The sequence below is a fragment of the Rosa chinensis genome, chromosome 7 (genome assembly GCF_002994745.2).
Source record: "Rosa chinensis cultivar Old Blush chromosome 7, RchiOBHm-V2, whole genome shotgun sequence".
Lineage (NCBI taxonomy): Eukaryota > Viridiplantae > Streptophyta > Magnoliopsida > Rosales > Rosaceae > Rosa > Rosa chinensis.
Window position 1 is genome coordinate 18,365,257 of NC_037094.1, and position 14,575 is coordinate 18,379,831.

The following is a 14,575-nucleotide window of genomic DNA, read 5'->3' on the forward strand; positions in this document are numbered from 1 at the left end:
TTATCAGTTTGGTTGGCATACTCTCTGGTTAGAGTGTGACTCTATGGGTGTGATTGAAGGGTTGAGGTCTTCTACCTTCAAGCCCCCTTGGCCTCTGCGTGTTCATTGGCACAATTGCTTATCTCGTCTTAATTCGATGCATTTTTATTGCAGTCATATTCATAGGGAAGGCAATTCAGTGGCGGATTGCTTGGTGAATTTGGGATTGGCCTTTCCTTCTCTTTGCTGGCTCCCTACGCCTCCAATGGAGATTTTTTCTAAGCTTCGTAATGATGCCTTAGGAGTCCTCCATTATCGTTGATTTGGTTGGGTTTTTCTCTTTTGTTTTCTTTTTATGGGAGAGGTTTTGGTCTAGTCCCCCTTTCCCTTTTGTAATTTTTCTCTTTTTCAATAATTAAAACCGGGCGTGGGGCTGAGCCTCCCAGTTAGGCAGGGTTCCAAACCCCTTCAAAAAAAAAAAATCCTGAACAAATCCAAAATATAACATTGTCATATATCAATGCCATATGTTCTTACATTGCCAATCTAAAACATTTCCAAAAGTATATATCCATATCCAGATATAATCAAATCCAGCAATTCTAACCAAAAGTAACCTCAATCTAGCAAGTAAAAATAATATTGTCTATATATCTTGTAAAATCAAGGTTACCAAAATAAGTCGATCACCAACCACAAGTTTACATATATGTTTTAACAACAAATTTTGCCCACTCGTTTTTGACTTCATCAATATGCTGCTGGGTATATGCTGCTTTCCTTTTTTCTCCCACTGAAACAAATTGATTTGCACTTAATGGTCAGCAAACTATCCAATACCTTGTTCCTATTGAGCATGATACCCTTATCCATAGCCTTCATGGGTAGTACTGATCAGTTCCACACAATTGGACCAAATGCACACTGACATTGAATATTTCCAAAAGATAGTTCAAGTAAGTAGAATCTAAGTTAAGATTCCTCAATTTCCATAGACTACTTCAAACCTGAGGTATAAAACTGTTTAACATACTAACCTGCCAGTATCACCAGATCCCAAGGGCTTTATAGGCTTAAAATGCTTCAATCCTATATGTTCTCCACTGTCTAGAATCTGTAATATCAAGAGTTACTTCGATCAGCAATCTATCATGATATAGTTTTAAGAAAAACAACAGAACAAATCCCTAACACTTGAAGATAGAAAAGAAAAATTTTAGAGATGAGTATGTCTATGTTATGTTTCCATGAACCAGTAATAGACACTGAAGAAAACCAATATTTTCCGATGGAAGTTTATAAAAATTTTATTCGACAATACCATACATATATAATTGAACAATTAATACCTTTTGAATAGCTCTCCAAGGGGGGCTGTCCCGTCTATGAGGCTTTGGATGAACGACCTTCGAATGATTCATCCATAAATCTTCTGGTTTCTGCAGTTAGAGAAAACTTCTGTCAAATTTTTAAACCTTTAGATTTTACAAACGGTGGATTTAGAAAGTGGCATTACCATATTGGCATCTGGAAGTTCTCTTGCTGCCTCATCAACATTAACTGCAGTCTCTTTGACCTGCGTAACGAACCAACCAAACAATTTAAGGAAAAGAACATTCAATATTTATGATCACAATCATCTGAAAAGTGCACAATGTATCTTCCATACCAGTTTTTCACTCTCTTTTACTGTAACTTCAGGAATAGAGTTATGCAGAGGCTCAATGTGCTGACTGCCATCAAGTTGTACTCCAATAAAATATTGTACTTCTCCCTGTTTACATAAACAAGTAGAATGGCAAATCAGTTCCATATTCTTTTCTATTCTGGTAATTGTCTAATTTGAAATTTTATTATACCCTTTTAAAATAAGCTTGCATTCAACAGTAACATTGATTTTGTAATGTAATAAAGAATATGTGAGGAGACATATTACCTTTTGATCAAGCATAGGCTGCAGATGAAAGACATTCCAGAACTTTTTGCCTGGATTGAGTACAGAGAGACTTTAGCTAAGTACACAATCACTGAGCTTTATGGACTTAACCTTTACAGGAGAATTAAACATAACGCTTTTCGTGTAATTGATGAGTTGTACAGTCACGTCAGTCTGGTTGTCAATTGCCTCTCTTATTTTTTTTCACAGTTGCTGGATCAGACTCAGGTCCTTGAAGGAATCTACAAAATCCAAACAAGCAAGAGTTTAGCTTGAACGCATCAGTGAGCACTATTACACTAACTAGTAACCTGCAATTTCTTCCCAATATTTCTTCGCGGCTGTACTCCGTTAGCTCTAAGAAGCTGTCGGATGCAAATATCTGAAATACATACATTCAAAGACATCACATTCTTGTTACATTCTGCATTCTCATCTAGACTGCAAAATTGAAATGAAATTGGAAGAATGAACTAAACAGTTCCGAGTGGAAATCTTACAATGGGATTATCAGGCAGCCTTGGCTTTGAGTTTGACTTTTCCGAATAACCCTGAAGTATGACACACAGTTGTTAAGCTACATATATGCATGATCATTTAATTTTCAGCAGTTATTTATAAGAAGAAGCGAAACTATACCCCATGAAAGAGTGCCGTCTAGATTTTTTCTGTTTCTTTTCAGGAACCTCATTGACAAAGTAAGAACAATCCAAAGAAAGTTCTAAGACACTTAAATAGTCCTCAAAGTTTATGATCATCCTTCCAACAAGTGTAGGGATTCACAAGTACACCGTTCATAAATATATAGTGGCAGAAAGTAAGGGAGTTCTTGTCAAACTAAATACCATTACTAAAACTTCTAACCAAGTTTCAAAATCTGAAAAGCAATAAAGGAACTCCAGAATTTCGAATTGCTCAAGTAAGGAAACAAAACAAATATATATCATATATATACAAAGTTACTGCAACTTCAAAGGTGAGGTAAATAGAAAAATGATATTGGAGTCATGGTCCAGTGATAGGAGCATTTTAATGTGATATTTTAATAGTTAATTCCTCACATTTTGCTTAGTTAATTCCTTAACGAATCGATTTTTAACTCAATTTCTATTTTCTTAGGTACATTGGAGTAAATGATGGTGAAATGAGCATTAGGTCCACACTTACCTATAAATGGTGGAGAAAAATGGAAATGTACTAAAATGTCAATTTTACACATTTTCCTACTCCGGCTAGGAGAAACCAAGCCAAGCAAGGAAGAAGGAGCGGCCGCCTGACCAAATGAACTTCAAATGAGCTGAAACTTTCCAGATCCATTCTAGACACCCAAAGGAACATTTCATATGAAGAGTGCAAGATCCAGATAGAAGTGGAAGGCCTTCAAAAGATCGGTCCAAAGTTCTGACTAAAAGACGAAAACTGAAAGTCGGACCTGAACGTATTCTGGAAGCATTTCCGGCCAAAATACCTTTCTAAAAGATCTGAAATTTTACCAGGGTAATCTACATTCATGGGGGAATATTTGTTATGAAGAAGTCTTGGGCAGAATCTAAACTTTCGGTGGAGATAAAATTGAAGTAAATGAGTAGGAAATCCATCATCATCATCACCCAAAAACATTCCATGTTTTAGGGTGTAATCATCATGTTTTCTCCATCATTTCTCACACTAATCCACCATCATCATCACCCAAAAACATTCCATGTTTTAGGGTGTAATCATCATGTTTTCTCCATCATTTCTCACACTAATCCACCATCATCATCACCCAAAAACATTCCATGTTTTAGGGTGTAATCATCATTTCTCTTTCTTTTCCATATTCTACAAATCACTTTCATACTCCACTTTCATTATTTTTCTTCCACTCATCATTTCACTCTTCTTTTTCTTCCCTATATAAACACATTCTCCTCTCATTCTAAAACACATTCCTTCATCCATTCCATCTTCTTTGTCTCTCCATTTCCTTTCCATTTTTCTATACAAATTCCTTCATCCATTCCATCTTCTTTGTCTCTCCATTTCCTTTCCATTTTCCCACACATTCCTTCATCCATCTCATCTTCTTTGTCTCTCAATTTCCTTTCCATTTTCCTTTTCCATTCTCTAGTTCTTAGTTTTGCATTTTCAAGTAAAGAGAAGAAGAAGAAGCCGTGAGGACATAGCCTCCATCGTCCACCTTGAAGACTTGCTTCCAAGATTCAAGATTCCAACGTTCAAGCTCTCCATCTCCATCTCCCCTCACGGTGTAATTCATTCTTTTTCCTTGTAATGATCTTTTGTTTTCCTTGTTTGAATTCATATGAACTTGTTTCTAGTTAACAATAATGTTTAGGGTAAAGTTTAAACCCAACTTCTATGTTTAAATAAAGTTTTCGAATTCCATAATTTTGATTCTAATTTGCTTATGTGGGTTTGTTTAATTAAATTTGCGTTATAGATAACTTTTGTATTTTAATCTTATGTGGTTGCAAACGCGTAGGGTTTTGATATGAATGATGCTAGGTTTAAGAACATGAAATCGACTTTTCGTTTTGTGTAAACTTGAATCAAAGTAGTAAAGGTTTTGTGCAAAGACCGAATTTAATTAAAGAGGATTGCAATTAGGTGGACTTTTCCATACTAAGTTGTACACTTGAGTTGATAGCCTTTCTCTATGTGTAATGCGTTAAACATGACATGATTGACTAGCTTTCTAGGGTTTGATTGCATGTTTAATAGGATTAATCTAGGTGCTTTCGCTTAGGTTAATTAGCATTGAAAAGTAAAAAAAATGGGAATTCATTTGCTTTCGAATGTTTCACATGATCAACTCCTTTCACATGACTTGGAAGAACAATGTAGGGTTAATTCGAATTCAATGATAAACTAGGGTTTAATCTTTGTTTCTTATGTTTCATTCTTGTACATGTGTTTTTATATTTTCTTTATTTTAATTTTCAATTCTTTAATTCTTAAAACCCCCCCTTTATTTTTGTTCACTTGTATATATTTATTCTTTATTTTATTTCTGTAAATAATACTTTTCTTTATTTCTTACACAATTACAGGTGTACCCTCAATCCCCGGAATAGAACGATCCCTATTTACTTATATTACTAACGACATTTCAGGGTTAAATTATGCGCTTGCTTCTAGCGCATCATCCAGCCAAAGTAAAATTCAACCATTAACCCCTCCCTATAATAAAGATGCACTCAAGTTGATTCACCAAAACAATAACCATCATTTTCTTTGCATTTTCCATTCCAGATATGAAAATAATAACACCTTGCTTCTAAAAACAAGCACAAAGTATTCCTCTGGAGCTTGGGCATTACACAATCACACAGAGGAAAGCATATTGCGTTTTCCCCCTATAGTTAGTAGCACATATATTTCTGCAATTGTTGACAGCAAACAGAATATCGATGCATATGTTTATGCAGAATAACTGTACAAATTCAAAGAATTCATAGTTTGGTCCATCGAAAAATAAGAGCATAATTGACTATAGCTGTCAAGGTTCCAAATGTATAAAAAGTTTAACAAGCTAGCAATAGTAGCTTCAGTAGTGTTCGTGGTGGGATCATTCAAATAGCAGAGAAAGAATCTGCCAATCAAACCCAAAATGAACAAACTACCCATAAACAAAGTTTTCTCAATTCACAAAGTTACCTCAATCTATTTCTTTACTTCAAACTTTACCCATAAACATGCAAGAAAACAAATAACCCACACCTAAAACACAAATCTTCTGAGAAAAAAATCACTTGAATACAAAACTCATAAACAGCTTCAATCAGAAAATTTGAGGAGATTAAAAAAATACCGTCCACTTGTTTTCTCTCGAGCAAGCAAGAGTTTCTAATCTCTCTTCTTCTTCTTCTTCTTCTTTTCCTCCTTCCCCAGTTCTCATATCCCTCTCTTTATCTGTGTGCTCAATGAACAACAAAATCCCAAAAGGAAAACGATTTTGTCAGGTTTAATAGGAAATAGAAATCCAAAGTCCATCAAAAGAGACCCAAACTCTGTCAAGCTTTCATCAATAACCATACCTGATAGTATCGAAGAGGTAACGGTATCAAGAAGAACCAAACTCTATCAAGATTTGATCAATCACCGAACCAACTAATTTGGAGGAGTGAACGTTATCAAACTCTGAAAGCTTTGATTGACAACCGAACCCAATAACCAGAGACAGCGAATTTCGGTATATATAGAGGCTTCCAGATTTGTAGATAGATGATTTTGTTGGTGTGAACAGAGTTGGCTACAGATGATGTCTTTAATCGTCATCGAGCTCGTCGACGGTGTCTTTAATCGTCCTCTAGCAAACGATTGTGAGTGAGAGCTGAGCCTTAACTCATCGAATCAAGGCTAAGAGTGAGAGATTTGTGCTGGAATGGAATTAAAGGGAGAGGTTGAGAGCGAAGAAGGTTTGTGCGGGAATGGAATTAGGGCTCAGAGCGAGGGAGTTCTGTGCGGCGGGAATGGAAAGAGTTTGTGCGGGAGTGACCTAAAACAAAGCCAACTAGCCAAGGCATTTGAGTGTGTGTTTTGGTTTCGGACAATTTATATTAGTTTTTTTTTTTTTTTTTTGGGCTTCTCAGACAACAGATGTTGTTGTTGTTGTTGTCCGGAATTTGGCAATTTCATTACAAAGATGGAATATGACCATGTGTTGGCTAAGAAGCAAACAAACGACTGGTTTAACAAATCTATCGTCTGACTAACTCAGACGACAGAAAAAACACATGTGTCGTGTGATTAACTTATTCTTATAGTGTGGGTACCTCTCTGAACCACATAAAGGTCGTTCCCAAAATGGTTATGTACCTACCATTGGGAACACGGCGATATCTTGGAGATCAACCAAGCAAACCCTTGTGGCTACCTCCTCGAACCACTCAGAGATTATTGCTCTACTTGAGATGGTTCGTGAGTGTATATGGTTAAGAACTATCATTACACATATTAGAGGGAATAGTGGTTTGAAATCTACCACTAAAGAGTCTACTTGCATTTATGAAGATAATGCAGCATGCATCGAACAGATGAAGCTAGGATATATCAAGGGTGATAATACAAAACACATATCGCCAAACTCTTCCTACAATCAGCAACAACAAGGTCTCCTCAAGATTCAAATGAATCAAGTAAGGTTTGAGGAGAATGTGGCAGATTTGTTCACCAAATCACTGCCTAAGGCCACATTTGAGAAACATGTGAAAAGCATAGGAATGTGAAGACTTCCCAAGCTCCCTTGATTAATGTAAGTATCAGGGGGAGGTGTAGACGTCAGGGGGAGTCTAACACACACATGTCATACTCAAATGTAAAAGGTGCGTTGTGCTCTTTTCCTTCGACCAAGGTGTATTTTTTGTCCCACAAAGTTTTTATTGTTACTTGGCAAGGTTTTTAGTGAGGCAACAACTCATGCACCATTTAGTCTTTGACTTGGCCCAAGGGGGAGTGTTAAAGGAAAAGCACATTATGTGCCTTCGTCAAAGCGACTGACGGAGAGGGAATCAAGGAATTAGTGATTACCATCAATAAGCACAATTACGGATCAATTAGCGTTTAATGTCATCATTGTAATTGTTCTTTCCGTTGTAATTCTCTTCCTATATAAAGGGGCTATGAAATGAAATGAGTAGACCAATTCCAATCCATTTTTACTTTAACAGATATTAATATATTTTCTTTCCATTTTTGTAGAATCAGTTTTAAATTTGACTTTCTTTTTTATCAATTTTTTTAATACTTTTGTGGGTTAGAATTATGACATTAATATATATATATATATATACACTACACCAATTTCGGAATCAGACAACACATATCAGACGACAGCAAACATTTTAACTGTCGTCTGAATTAATCAGACGACAGCAAGAAATATTCTGTCGTCTAAGTTTTCGAATCCAACAACAGTTTTTTTTTTGCTCTTGTGCAATAACATTTCAGACAATGGTTGATTTTTTTGATGTTGTCTGAATGAATTAATTCAGACAACAGTAATTATGTGATGTTGTCCAAGGTTGATTAACACAGTGGTGGATAAAAGATGTTGTCTGATTGTTTTTAATCACACAACAGTTATTACTTCTTTGTTGTGCAATTACTCTTAATACAATGGTTGAAAAATATGTCGTCTGTTGTTTTGATTCACACAACAGTTTTTCAGTTGTCTATTGTGTGACTTTATTTCAGACAATGTATTGAAATTGACGTTGTCTGAGTTTTAGGGTTCAATAGTTTGCTCAGCCCGCCTAATTTTTTGGTCGAAAGTTAAACTTCCCACTTTTTCTTCCCACACATATTCGCACTGCAATTTTGCTCGCCCGCCTCTATTTTTCAGTTGACCTCTCTCTCTCGTTGTGCATCTCTTCCCTCTTTTTGAAGTTTGCTATGAAAACCCACGAGATTGAGCTGAGAAAAGAAAACAAAGAAACAAAAAAAACTCTCCCAAAACCTGTCTCTCTCGTCCTCCCTCTCAATCCATCATAGCAAACATCGAAATTCCCCTACCCGTGTAATCGTCGGATCTTCCACCTTCGAATTTCCGATGGCGTTTCCCAACACAAACCTCACGCTCTCTCTCTCTCTACCCTCTCCCTCGCCCTCTTCGACTTCTCTCCTGTCGACAACGTCTTCGACTACGGCTCCAACGTGGACTCCACCTTCGACGATGGCGGCCACTTCATTCTGGACTCGTCCATTTCAGATCGCTCAATTTCACTCTGAAACCAAAACCCCAATCCCGATTCCCCCCAAATTTACCAAACCGCTAGGGTTTTCCAGCGGTCATCCAGTATGAGTTCCAGATCCGCGAGCCGGGGACCCACATGGTACGACTCCATTTCCAGGGCTTCAATTCTTGTAATTTTGATTGAAATAATGCTCAGTTTCATGTATATATCAATGGGTTTGTGGTTTTGTAAGTCAGTAACTTTGGATTTGGGGGTGTTATTGGGTCTGGATCGAGGATCGAATAATTCAGGTACCCAATGTATCACTGTTTCAAGCTTTTGTTTTGTGTTTGTTGTTTGATATTTCTGTTGTTTGGAGTTTTGTTGTGGGATGTAGTGTGATTCTTTGGCTTGATCTGTTGTTGTTTTGATTGATCTGGTAGTTTGATTTGATTTTATACGCTTGGATTTATAATTTGGGGCTTGATTCAATAATAATTCCTGCTTTCAAATTTGGTTGATTGGTTTTGAATTTCGATGCATGCGATAGTGGGTGCTCCATATGAAAGATGGGTGTTGGGTTTTTCTATCTGGGTTTGTTTTTCTTATCATGTTCTCATTTTCAGTTTTCTGCATTTATCTGATGGTTGTCTCTTCCTGATCAATGTCTTTTTGTTTCAGCTGGAGACTACATCACCGCCTTGAGCTTGCTGGATTGCAATACCTTGGTAGACCAGTGAGTCCAGTGAGTTGACTCCCCCTCTCCCTCCTCCTCCAGTCCTCCCTTCCCAACCAAAAAGGTCCTAGTTTCAATACTAAATAAATAGTTCGTTCTTATTATGTGTTCTGGATTTTAAGTAAGTGTTGTGACAAGCATCTTCTATAAATGAATCCTTTAACCTACCTATAAATGAATATCCTTAAACCCAGGCATCTTCTTAATTTCTGACAGTTTTATGTGACGTCTATGGTGATGGCAGGTTGGAGCTAAATCATGTAATATTTCTTATATAAAAGGAAAACTACCCTCTTGGGTTGGAATTCCTACATCAGTTGCCCTACCATTTGGAGTATTTGAAAAATTTCTTTCTGAACATTTAAATAAGGTTGTCACCTCTAAACTTCGATAATCATATTCTGCACATATATTACTCATGCAGCTGTCATTTCTACTAGTACCTTAACCAGAACAGTCTGAAGTTATATTAATTTGTTTGGCTTTGTGTTTTTGGAAGTTAACCTGTCGTTTTCTATACTAATATCTTAACCTGTCATTTTAACTAGGAGATGCATAGAAATTTAACTTCAGTAGTAATTTAATTGCTCCTTAACGTCACAGAGCCTGGTGCCAAGTGAGAAAAACTAAAAATGCCTTACTCAAGTGCTTATCTTTTTTGTACATTTTCATGCCCTTTCAATACTTTTGTTAAGTATCTCGCATCTAAGTATTTACATCGATGAGTGGGACCTCTTGAGGTTTATGATCGAGGAAGAAGTGGAGCTTGTGTGGCCACTAATTGACATAAAAAAGACTGGACAAGTCGATAGGAAAACTCTAACAAAGTGGGTGGTAAGACATTTATCTTATTATGTCTCTTGACTTCCAGAAGTTGTAGTTCTTATTTTGCTTATGGAGGACTTTTGTTTTGTTTCTGTAGCATGTAATTTATACATTGATCACATCTTTCAATCTAAAAGCAAATATAGCAGGGCAGTTATTCATGACAGCTCGTAGTGGCAGCTAGTAACTAGTTATCATGGTTCTATGACTTCTATATATTATCTTGTGCTTTTTCCAAAGAAAGACAAGTCTATTGTTTTGTTCTTATGAACAATGAAATACTTTCTCTACATTATAAGCAGCTTGTCTATTTTATTCTCTTCTTTAGTTTAGTAAGTATAGAAGATAGGTATCCCACTAGCATCAAAGTTCCTTATTTTAGAAGATAGGTATCCCACTAGTTTAGTAAGTATAGAAGATGCATAAAGTTCCTTATTTTAGAAAAGAGATTGCATGATGCATACGAGAAACTCTAAAAGACAGGTATCCCACTAGTATCAAAGCAAGTGAATTATAGTCTCATATACAAGGCACCAGAGGAGAATGGAGATAAGGCTACATGTGACGAACTTGGGATCACTTCGATTGCCTATTCACCTATTGCTCAAGGTACAGTGTGAATTTTTGATGTTTTGCATTCCTTTTAGTAATGCCTTTTCTGACATGTTGCTGCAAGAATATAAGGAGAACCCAGATTATGCACGTTGTGTTGCTATTGTAGCATCTGCATCTTTGAGGGAGATGATAAAACCTGGTGCCTTGGCTATTATTTCACCTATAGCAGTTGGTGGGTCAATTATGTTTTTATAAATTTGGGCATGGAGTGGAGATAAGTTTGTTGTTGCTTCCATATTAATTAGATCATGAAGGAATAATTATTGCTTGAATCCCTTGCAGGTATTGCGTTCTGAATATTTGGATACTATCCGGAGGCAAAGGAAGTGATTGTCATAAGGGTGCAATTACAGGAGACATGTAAGTCCTGCTGTCCTCCTTTTTCTGTTAATTTGGAGATGTCTAGTGGTACTGTGGCATGGCAGCAGATTTGACCAAGTTCTTATTGTTTTCGTCATTATGATTTATCTAATATTCTGTTAATCATTTACCAGTCTCTGAATTCTCAAAAATGATATCCTCTTGTTTGTTTTGCAGAGTGGGAGACCCATTCAAAGACACAGCTGGACCTTCACTTCATGTCCTTATTAAAATGCTTGCTACAAAAATGGTGGTCATGGCTCCTGTCTTTCTCTGAGTAGTTTATAACAATTCCGGGTTTTCCAATTTTTACTGCCCCCCCCCCCCCCAAAAAAAAAAAAATCTTGAATGCATTTAGGTATGCAAATATACAGATAGGTTTTTTGGTGTATATTGAGGGTGCCTGATTCATAGTATACCGAATTGTTTCTCTTTTGACTTTGATAGAATAATGTTAACTTGCAGCTCTGTTTGTTGAAGTACACAGCATAAACTGATAAGCATTTTACGATAAAGGGCTTTTGCGTTATATAATTTTTTATATGCCAAGTTCATTTTAGACTGTCTGATTTTGCATAACCTATTTGTACATTTGGAATATTCTTGAGGAGTTTCCAAAGTGAAATTTTAATTGTGACTGAATTTTTATGAGTTGTGGTTAATTATTAAAAATTGCAGGACATTGAGGTTGATTATTAGTTTGTATGCCGCTGTTTTCATCACATAATTGAGGTTCATGCTTTTTGATGCAGGGCTTTCCCTCCTTGAATATCCAATGGTGAAACCCACAAATCCAGCTTATGCTTTGCCAGTTGATGTTGTAAATATGATTATCTTAGCAGGCATAAAGGAGTAAAGGCTTAAAGCTGTTGGTGCATTGTTTTCACTTACTTGTGAGGTGTAGGCAGGGTTAATGTGCATCACATTTATGGACAAAGTTTATGGTTAGGGTTAATGTTGGGATGGAATGACTTTGTTGAATATATGGATGAATGTATCAGATCTTTACATAAATGAATCTCTTTTGAATGTGTTCTCATTTGGATTCCATATATGCAAAATGTAGGCCATTTGAATGCATGTCTCTCAAACCATTCTATTCCATCTAAAAACTATTGTCCAATAATTGATCATCATAAAATACCTAGCAAAAACTATTGTATGAGCTATCTAACTATAATACTTTTAAGGACAAAAAAGAATGAAAAAGCCATCGTCTGGCAAAACAACAAACAACAGTTTTTTGGAGAAACCTATAATATCAATAATGGATAGACAATGGGATTTTCAGCTACATGTTGTCTGACCCAGCCTTCAGACAACAGCAAACATATAAGCACTTGTTGTCTGACACAGCCTTCAGACAACAGTAAGAATATAAGCCCCTGTTGTTCTTTCTGGTGTTCAGACAACAGTCATGTAAGCCGCTGATGTTGTGCAAAATTTTCTCAGACGACAGTTACGTGCTGTTGTCTGATTATCCATCAGACGGCATTGAGATAGACAACAGCAGAGGGCCTTATCAGACGACAGTGAAAAACTGTCGTCTGATTCATTTATTGGTGTAGTGATATATATATATATTTACAGATCCTATCTAGAGCGATGTCTCGCTCTGAAATTAAAGTGCGAGGCTCCTTTCTTAGCCCTTGGATCAATTGACTTAAATCTAATGGACCATAACTCATCTCTCTTAACCAAGGTTAAAACCCACGGGTTAATAAATAAGAAAAAGAAAGAAAAAAAAAAACAAACACACAAATCTAGGTTTTCCACGCTCAAGACGTCTCATCCTCTTCTCCTCTACCGTGCTCGATCTTCTCCTCTGCTGTGCTCCTCTCATTCAAGATGTCTCAATAACTGGTACATATATGTGTGTTCTCTTTCTTCCCTTGCTACTTACCCATTAATTTGTGCTCCTTTCTTTTCAATAGATTTACCATATCAATCTTAGATAATCGTATGCAAGTAGAAGCTGAAATTTCGAAGGGTTTTCACGCACAACTCATCTCTCTAATTCTAATTTACTTGAATTAGATTTACACTTCGGAGGCTGCTTGAAATTTTCTTTTCATCATAATTGTTATGCACTTCTCAAACTTCATGTAAGGGTGAAGAGTGGGGTGATATAGGTCCAGGGCTGGGAGCATAACAAATTTATTAGAAAATTGAAGTGTCTATAAAAGCCTAGATCAAGGAGAGGTCTGGGGATTTTTTAAATATAATTTGGTAAATTTATGATCCCAACAGATATCCAAGTTTATCTTTTATAACTTCCATGATTTCTATGACCCATATATCTTTTTGTAAAGATATTCTATACCTTTTAACTATCAGGGACTTACGATCATTGCATTCAATGGAAGTTTTGATTACTCTTTTGCATTCTTGCATAAGCATAGAGTCCGCTCTTTTGTTTTTCTCCCATGTTCCTATTTCAAATATGATGTTATCCAAAGCCTAATTTGAATTAGTATTATGACAAAAAAAATTGAATTAGTATTGTTTCAAGTTCTGGTAGCTGTTGCTTATGTTTATATGTTTATGTTTTCTGCATTTGTATTGAATGCTGCTGATTTTGGTAGGATTCAAAACATTGAACCATTTTGATCCTTTTTTTCATGTTCACTTGTCTCAGCAATTTCTAATTCTGGTTTACTGTGGCCTATTTCAAAAAAGAGCTGTAGAGAATTCTAGAGGCTATAATGCAAGACTAGATGAAATTACAACAAGCGCAAAGGTTAGTTAAATGCATTAGAGAACTGATAGAATCAGGACTCAGTTGATATGAAACTGCTTTGACACTGATCATTGTTGACATTGATGTCTGCAGGCTTTGGATATGGGATCTGGGTCTATGGAGGAACCAAGTGTAAAAGTTGATCAAAAGGGTCTAAATAAGCCTGCAGATCAGATGTAACCCTCATCATAAGGAAGCTTTTTAGTTTTATATTAGCCTTAACTCTGAATTGATTTGTGAAGTTGGTAATTTACTGTTCAATAGCTTTTCTTGTATTTCCAAGCACTCTACAATTGCTATTTGGGTATATATATTGGAAACAAGGTTGTATCCAATCTACCCTCTCTAGAGTGCTTGGAATGATTAAAGTTGAATAGGAAAGGCAAGAAGCTGTAAGTTACCATTGTTGTACTCAAACAGTTCATTTCAAGAAATGTCATTTTCTGTTAGTAGTTTATGCATCATTCGGGCACACTCCTCTATTCCATATTCTGTTAAGTATTTAGAATGAGAAGAATGTCCATATTATCGTCAGGCAAACATATTTGCTCTTATTAATTAATCCCTTATGTCAACAGTTCTGGTGGAATGAACTGGATACCAATATCAGAATTTGTACAAAGTAGAAACATAACTTGCAAGCAACTAAAGGAGCTAATGCTTTTAGTGCCTAGTTTATATCTCTACTCAAATAGCTTGCTAAATCA

At 36.2% G+C, this 14,575-nt stretch overlaps 1 protein-coding gene and 3 long non-coding RNA genes across 5 annotated transcripts; 3 read left to right on the plus strand and 1 right to left on the minus strand.

Annotated features, from left to right (window-relative positions):
- Nucleotides 1-598: 598 nt before the first annotated feature.
- LOC112176729 (phototropin-1) lies at nt 599-2,673 on the minus strand. The gene is made up of 10 exons (XM_040511355.1): nt 2,602-2,673; nt 2,416-2,466; nt 2,227-2,297; nt 2,105-2,157; nt 1,916-1,965; nt 1,649-1,753; nt 1,496-1,555; nt 1,329-1,418; nt 1,017-1,093; nt 599-903 (listed from the first exon to the last, which is right to left on the minus strand). Exons 1-10 carry the CDS (start codon nt 2,671-2,673, stop codon nt 858-860), a joined length of 675 nt encoding a protein of 224 aa, XP_040367289.1. The 3' UTR covers nt 599-857.
- Nucleotides 2,674-8,063: 5,390 nt separating this feature from the next.
- Nucleotides 8,064-9,587, plus strand: LOC112176733. The gene is made up of 3 exons (XR_002927078.2): nt 8,064-8,751; nt 9,274-9,392; nt 9,573-9,587. It is a non-coding gene; the product is annotated as an uncharacterized LOC112176733 (long non-coding RNA).
- A 739-nt stretch (nt 9,588-10,326) lies between these two features.
- On the plus strand, nt 10,327-12,205 carry LOC112176732. Of its 2 annotated transcripts, none has more exons than XR_005802556.1 (3): nt 10,327-10,940; nt 11,051-11,128; nt 11,881-12,205. It is a non-coding gene; the product is annotated as an uncharacterized LOC112176732 (long non-coding RNA). The 2 variants fall into 2 exon arrangements; XR_005802557.1 differs by lacking the exon at nt 11,881-12,205 and adding an exon at nt 11,306-11,454.
- A 591-nt stretch (nt 12,206-12,796) lies between these two features.
- Nucleotides 12,797-14,171, plus strand: LOC121050496. Its single transcript, XR_005803172.1, has 3 exons — nt 12,797-12,991; nt 13,808-13,868; nt 13,962-14,171. It is a non-coding gene; the product is annotated as an uncharacterized LOC121050496 (long non-coding RNA).
- The last annotated feature ends 404 nt before the right edge of the window (nt 14,172-14,575 follow it).